The 7,494-nt window shown below is 35.8% G+C and overlaps 1 protein-coding gene across 6 annotated transcripts; it reads left to right on the top strand.

The window, feature by feature from the left end:
- Positions 1 to 369: 369 nt before the first annotated feature.
- On the top strand, positions 370 to 6,459 carry LOC129895447 (protein TRIGALACTOSYLDIACYLGLYCEROL 1, chloroplastic-like). 6 transcript variants are annotated; one of them, XM_055971166.1, is made up of 4 exons: positions 370 to 501; positions 1,742 to 1,839; positions 4,814 to 4,932; positions 5,117 to 6,459. In XM_055971166.1, exons 3-4 carry the CDS (start codon positions 4,886 to 4,888, stop codon positions 6,153 to 6,155), a joined length of 1,086 nt encoding a protein of 361 aa, XP_055827141.1. In that variant the 5' UTR covers positions 370 to 501; positions 1,742 to 1,839; positions 4,814 to 4,885; the 3' UTR covers positions 6,156 to 6,459. The 6 variants fall into 6 exon arrangements, with proteins under 6 accessions (XP_055827141.1, XP_055827140.1, XP_055827142.1 ...); XM_055971165.1 differs by having other exon boundaries at positions 370 to 537; XM_055971167.1 differs by having other exon boundaries at positions 370 to 537; positions 4,811 to 4,932.
- Positions 6,460 to 7,494: the final 1,035 nt, after the last annotated feature.

The following is a 7,494-nucleotide window of genomic DNA, read 5'->3' as shown; positions in this document are numbered from 1 at the left end:
ATTTGAGTGGTTGATGGAATAAGGATGTTCTGACCCTGTATAGAATTTGGTATTATTTATACAACATTTACTAATACATATATCAATTATATGAGAATTTGTGTTAATTACGTGGAATTTAATGTGGAAAAATACTATAGACAATTCCGACTTAACAGTGCCTTTTTTATTATTCATCCATGACAAGTCCTATATTTTTATTATTTTTTGATAATCAAGAAATCCTATTTAAATCGTGAAATTCAAAATATGAGACATAAATTGAGACGAAAAATATATTATTTTTTTATAATTTTTTAAAAATATTTAATTAATTTAATTCCAATTAATCAAATTAACAATACTCAAAAAAAGGGAAAAAAGAAGAAGAAAGAAAGAAAGAATGAGAACGGATAGTGTATTAAACTCTGGAAAGACTCCGGCAAAAAAAAACACTCTGGAGTGGCTGAGGGAAAGCGAGTGAAGAACTCTACGCACAACTGCTCCGGCGGCCGGAAAGAAGTGGGTAATCGTTCCATCTTATGCGATAGATATAAGGTAGGATTAAGGGGAAAAGATAGTGGAGAAGATGTTTCTGCCAAAGCATGTTCGAATCTCAAAAGCTCAGTTTCTCGATATTCTTTCAACTGCTTATAGTTTTGTCGAAATTGAAGAATTAAATTTGTTTGAATTGATTGTACACTGGCTGGAAATGTGAATTGAACTGTAGTGGCTCGTAAATTCCTTTAATTGTTTTGTAGCACCAGATTTTAGTTATTTAAAATTCGTGTTGTTGTATGAAATTTAATTTTGTGCAGAATGTGAATTGATGTTGAGATAATGCTAAATGTTGGTGAAATTGCCCAAAAGTAATGGTAATTTTTGCGATATTTTTACTAGAATTTCCTAATGTATGGTAGATTTTGGGTAGCTTTTGTAAGGAAATTGGTGGAACATGGAGTAAGCTTTCACTTTTCTTCTCTTTCATTCCATTCATCTTCATTGCACCTTTGCCTGCGGGTTTTTTCTGAATTTTTTCCATAGTTTATTGCAAGAAAGTAAAAAAGGGAGGTGCACATGCACCGTCCAAGGAGAAAACACGTATTTTACACGTTTCAAATGTTGTTGACTCCTTTAGCAACTTTTGACAAGAAAACACATATTTTACACGAAAACGCGTATTTTACGCGTTTCCAGTTTCTTATAAATAGAGCCTCTTGCCCTTATTTAGATTATTCCACAAAAAATACAATTCAAAAGAGTAAGAACACAAAGAGAGTTATACACTAAGATAAATATTGTAGTCTTGAGTGTCCTCTTTAGTGAGTTATTCCTTTTACAAGAGAAAAGTGTTTATTGTTGTTTTCTCCTTGTATTTGAGAGCAGTAGTGTACTCCCATATTATCATAGTAAAATCCTTCTACCCGTGATTTTTCCTCTTTTATCTGTTTGAGGGGTTTCCACGTAAAATTGTCGTGTCTAATTTATTTTCATTATTTATTATCATATCAAACTTTAGTTGTGGTGCTTCATATTATATTGAATTGTAAGAAAGTTAGAAAATCTCAGACTTATAGGCTTGTTCTTTTTTTCCCGAAAAATACACCGTCATTGTTCTTATTCTGTGGCTGTGGCTGTAGTGTGAAAGAGAAATCACGTTAAAGAGACAGAACTCTGTTTCTTGCTTTTTTTTCGTTTCTTTTACAGCAGAGTACTCTATGAAAAAATGCAACTTTCGTATTTACTGTAATTTTGTTTGCAGCGGAGAGTGCTATTGAAGCATTAAACAATAAAAAGGCTCCCTTTGGTGAGAGTGTAGGTTCTTTTTCTGCTTGTTGATTAAAAGAGAATTCTTAACCGGTGAGTCATGATTAGATTCATCAATGTGATTTGCTTTTTATTTATATTTTTCTTGAACGAATGTTTGGAATTTTGGCTTTCTTCTTTTGAAAAGATTCTTCTTTTTTTTTTGGTTGGTTTTGTTAATGGTTTGCTGAAGTGTGTATAGAGATATTCATTAGAACTGTTTCATTGATTGATTTGTGTATAAAATTATTCAACTCTGCTTCTGTGCTTGATAAGTATGGGCGAATCCCATGCGATGATTATTTATGTGCTGATGAGTTTTCCCTGGACAGATGTTGTTAACTTATAGTTTAAGTCTTGCTGTTTTTTATCCTAGTTTTGGATGCTAAAACTGTTAACAACAACATATCCAGTGAAATCTCACCAAGTGTGGTATTGAGAGGGTAGAGCGTACGCAAACCTTACATCTACCTTGGAGGTATAGAGGCAAGTACAAAAAACAACATATAATAACCAAATTCAAAAGACAATGAAACTACAAGAGTAATACTATGACTAATAGTACAACTAATAAATAGAAGAATAAGAGAGACAACACTTAACTATCTACCTAACTTTCTACCCTAATCCATGTCGATTTTCATGGTGGTGGAGGGAGGCGACAAGAATTTTAGGGTATGGTTGATGTCTGAGTTTTGATGAAAAGTTCTAGATGAGAATGACATAACAAGGGAAAGGAGATGGCATAAAGAAAGAAGGACAAAAAAAGGTGGTTATGGGAGGGGATAAGAACTATCAGTCTAAATGATGGAATGGGTAGAAGAAGGGGGTAAATGGATGAATATACCCCTGTATTAGTGAACTTGTTTGGCAAAGTAATATGTACCAGTTCACCTATTCTTATAGCCCCCCCAAAAATAAAAGACCAGCTTGTTTTAGTGGGTTGAATCGAAAATATTTGAATTGATAGCACTGTGGCTGGAAATGTGAATTGAACTGCCTCCAGATTTTAGTGATTTAAAATTCGTGTTATTGTAGGCAATTTAATTTGTTGAGATAGTGCTAAATGTTGGTGAAACTGCCCAAAAGTAATGGTAATTTTCTGCGAATTTTTACTGGAATTTCCTAATGTATTCTAGATTTTGGGTAGCTTTTGTAAGAAAATTGGTGGAACATGGATTGAGATGATTATATTTGGAGTTAGACTTTTTCTGGTTTGACTGTTTGAGCATGTGTGATATGAATGTACCACCTAAACTTAAAGGTAAGTTCTACAGAATGGTGGTTAGATCGGCTTTATTATATAGAGTGGAGTGCTGGTCAGTCAAGAACTCAAATGTTCAGAAGGCACATGTTGCGGAGATGAGAATGTTGAGATGGATGTGTGGACACATTAGGAGTGATAAAATTAGGAATGAGATTATTCGGGAGAAGGTGGGAGTGGATTCTGTGGCAGACAAGATGAGAGAAGCGAGACTGAGATGGTTTGGACATGTGCAGAGGAGGGGTGTCGACGCACTAGTTAGGAGGTGTGAGCGGTTGGATTTGGGGGTTATGCAGAGGGGTAGGGGTAGACCGAAAGAGTATTGGGGAGAGGTGATTAGACAAGATATGGCGCAATTCCATATCACCGAGGAATAGACTTTAGATAGAAAGGAGTGGAGGTCACGGATTAGGGTAGAAAGTTGGTAGGGGAAGAAGGTTAGTAGGGATAGAATGGGTCTTGCCTTGTGACAGTTTAGGATTGGTCTTAGGTTTAGACGTGCCATTATATATATAAATATTGGTTTTTATCTCCTATTTGGAGCTGATACTTTTGAGCCGAGGGTCTTTCGAAAACAACCTCTCTATCTCCAGGAGGTAGTGGTAAGGTCTGCGTACATTCTACCCTCCCCAGACCCCAAGTGTGGGATTCCACTGGGTATGTTGTTGTTGTTGTAGTACTGTTTGAGCATGTAGGGGAATCTGATTCACGCTCTTTTGTATTTTTCATGATCTGAAATTTTACATTGCCAAGGAATTTGTGTGAAACAGATTTCATTTTCCTTCTTTCTGATTTATTGTTGAAATGATAACTAGCTAGACTTTTGTACTAGGTAGTCCACGAAATATTTAAGTTAATGGTATGAAGTAGAGGGAAAATTTGGAGAGAAAGGGGGTAAGAACTGTAGGATTTGGTATCTGATTCACCATGTGGAAATTGGGAAGCATCTGGATTTTTGGGGGGGCAAGTCCATTTTCTGTTAGTTTTGTTTCGTTTTACCCTCAATATTTACTCTCATTCTGTTTTTGTAGCTTACAGTTGACTATCTAGTATTTTAGTCATCCAAAAATCAAAAGAGAAAAAAAAAACAAAGCTTTTCTAGTATCCAATGATTAAGGAGATGGAAACTAATGCTGCCAGAGAGGCTGAGGTGAGTATCGTCACATCGCCTCCGACAACTTCTTTTGCTTTGTAGCTACTGCTCAAACCCTTCAGTTGGGATGTGGTGAGGAGCACAAGGAATCCTCTAGGATGACAAAAGATGTTCTTCACCATAAATATGTGGACTGCGGAGGAATGAGGGACTTCGTCAGTAATATAGATACTTTTTATATGCTTTCTTTGATTCTTTCTATTAGATTGATTAATATGCATTCAATGGGCACGTGAAAGTGACCTATTAACTTATCCTGACGTTTTATTTTGACCATCTTTAGTGAGGGTATTTCTGTACCTTTATAGGTTGAATGCCATATAATTTAGCAGAGGGGTAAAGTGGCAAAAGTTTACCCGAACCTAGTGCACTTTTACAGGGAGGGCTTCCTCCATGGATATAATGTTCCTGATGACATATGATGATGCGGACTGTAGAAGATACTTGCTCAACTCCGTAGTTCTAATGTCTCAGATTTCTACGCCTAAAGTCTTAGATGTCACAGATGCCATCTGCTTCCTTTACAATTCTTTTTACCTAAAATTATGTCTTCCCTTGAGGTTGAGATTCTAACTTTGTAATGATATTATGCTTCTTTTTACTTAAAGCAGGTCATCTACTTGTGCTGATAGGGACTTAAAAGACCCAAGATTTCACTTAAAAGGCCCTAGTCTGAGACCAACATGCTAGCAGCTTCTCATTGTTATCCTCTTCTTCACTTTTGTGGAAGGTCTCTCTCTCTCTCGGGTTGGCATTTGTATATTAAAGTGTGCAATATTGTGTATATAGATGTATAACATGCGACTATGCATTTATATTTAACTTTTTATTTACCATGCACAGTTTCTGATGTGGATTTCTAAAAAATACTGAATCACTTAGATTGTCTCACATTAGTTTTGTATGGATTGCAGAAGCAGGTATAATACAGGGAGTAATCACGCAAGAGTAAATCTTTTGAGCTTGAATTGTCTTCCTCAGAAATTAGACTTTAATCAAGGAGCTCAGAGTCAGAAGGTTCTAAAATCTTTCAAACCGAAAAGGTTCTATGTGATTCCTAACTCTAATGATGGCTATCCAAGTCTCTCTGTTCCTGAAGAGAATACAACTGCATCTAAAAAGGACACATCTACACTGGAAGAATGGGAAAATGGAGGAGAAACGTTTTTGAGCAAGTGGTCACCTCCCAGATACTTATGGAGGGGATTGTCAGCTCTTATCTTGGCGGGGCAGGTTATTATAAGGATTATAAAGGGTAAAATCCACTGGAGGAATACTCTTCAACAGTTGGAAAGAGTTGGACCTAAGTCAGTTGGTGTCTGTCTGTTAACTGCAGCTTTTGTTGGCATGGCCTTCACTATCCAATTTGTTAGAGAATTTACTAGATTAGGGTTAAATAGATCTGTTGGTGGGGTGTTGGCCCTTGCCTTTTCAAGAGAGCTCAGTCCAGTTGTCACATCAATTGTAGTTGCTGGCCGTATTGGTAGTGCATTTGCTGCCGAACTGGGCACCATGCAGGTGTCTGAGCAGACAGACACATTGAGAGTTCTCGGTGCAAATCCTGTTGATTATTTGGTGACACCAAGAGTGATTGCTTCCTGCATTGCCTTACCGTTTTTGACCCTAATGTGCTTTACAGTTGGAATGGCATCCAGCGCCCTTTTAGCTGACGGTGTTTATGGAATTAGCATAAACATAATCTTGGATTCTGCTCAGAGAGCTCTTAAGTCATGGGACCTTATCAGTGCGATGATTAAGTCACAGGTGTTTGGTGCTATTATATCCATCATAAGCTGTGCTTGGGGAGTCACCACATTGGGAGGTGCCAAGGGGGTTGGAGAGTCGACTACTTCAGCGGTAGTTTTATCTCTTGTTGGCATATTCGTAGCTGACTTTGCTCTCTCTTATTGTTTCTTCCAGGGTGCTGGTGATTCCTTGAAGAACTGTGTGTGACATTTCTTATGTTTTCCATTTATTGAAGTTTCACAATATGTTAAAAGTAGTAGCCATATGATTTTATAGTTTCCAGAATCTTTTTTCCATCAAAATGAAGGATGTCAAGAGTATAACCTTGGCAATATACTCTTCCAGGCAGTGATCAAACTTAACAAGGAGACTTTCATTTTATTAGGAATCAAACCAAGAGTGCCAATTCTAAATCAATTAAGATTTGGTACCTGTTAATGTTCCCTAATTTGCTTATGTATAAGTTTTGTAATCAAAGTCATATAAAAGTTGGTTTCCTAATTTTTATTTAGAGCAAGTTTTCCGTTACTATAACATTTTGTTTGATTGGTTGTTACATATTGTTTCATAATATATTTTATTTATTATATTATATTATAAGTATTGTTTTAATGAATACAACGCTTGAATATATTGTATTGTTTTTTGTGTCGGATATCAATAATTTGAAGGATAAACTTATGATAAAATGAGAAAAATAAATAAGGTAAAAATGCAATCACGTCATAGAGATAGTTCTTTTGTCGTTATTTAACTGAATTTTGATACAATAAAATTTAAATAACTAACAATTGCAAAGAAGGCATTTCCCAGAAAAGCAAAGAAGAAACAATTAACAATTGTCATACATCCTTAATATCAACACTTCTTCGAGCTGCATGCGATCTCACCCTTGAAAAGAAATGCGGACTGGGCTTCACATTTTCCCAGTAAGCTCACCTCTCCTCCACTGAACTAAAAAGATCTACTTTGACAATGGGTTTTCATAATATGTGAATTCCAAAATATGTCATCCAGAGAACTATCACAATTAAAAACAAAAATAAAGCCAACACAAACGAAATTATTGGGATTTCTTCTCATCAGCTTAAACCTTGGTAGGCACAGTTACTTGGTGCATGTGCTAATTGACGATAGTAGATATCCGTTGGAATAGTCTAAGTGTGCACTAGCTGGCTTGGACACCATCATTATTAAAACAAAAGAACACTAAACCAATTATAGAGATCTATCAAAATTTGACCATAAATTCTAGTGATCTGTTAAGATGAGCTTCACCAATCAATCTGAGATCATCAGAATTTGTGGTCAAATTCGGGCAAGTCATATAGATTTAGTCAAAAAAATTGATAATTTTTAGTTTACGACAAGTTTTATCTATCAATTTTAATTTTTTTGCGTTCGTTAAAATTTTACTACCTAATACTAACCACAAATCTAACTACTTAAACATCCTATATATGCAAATCTTAACGTGGTCCATATGCTGATTATGGGCCTTATTTGAGAAAGCCTATTAAATTCATTTGGGGCCACCTCTCACCAG

The sequence above is a fragment of the Solanum dulcamara genome, chromosome 7, assembly GCF_947179165.1.
Source record: "Solanum dulcamara chromosome 7, daSolDulc1.2, whole genome shotgun sequence".
Classification (NCBI taxonomy): Eukaryota; Viridiplantae; Streptophyta; class Magnoliopsida; order Solanales; family Solanaceae; genus Solanum; species Solanum dulcamara.
Note: the sequence above shows the minus strand (reverse complement) of the source record. Positions and strands in the feature narration are given on the sequence as shown.

Coding starts and splice junctions, on each gene's coding strand:
- LOC129895447 (XM_055971170.1), top strand. CDS start 4,886: ATGCTAGCAGCTTCTCATTGTTATCCTCTTCTTCACTTTTGTGGAAG. Junction 4,933..5,116: donor CTTCTTCACTTTTGTGGAAG/GTCTCTCTCTCT, acceptor TATGGATTGCAG/AAGCAGGTATAATACAGGGA.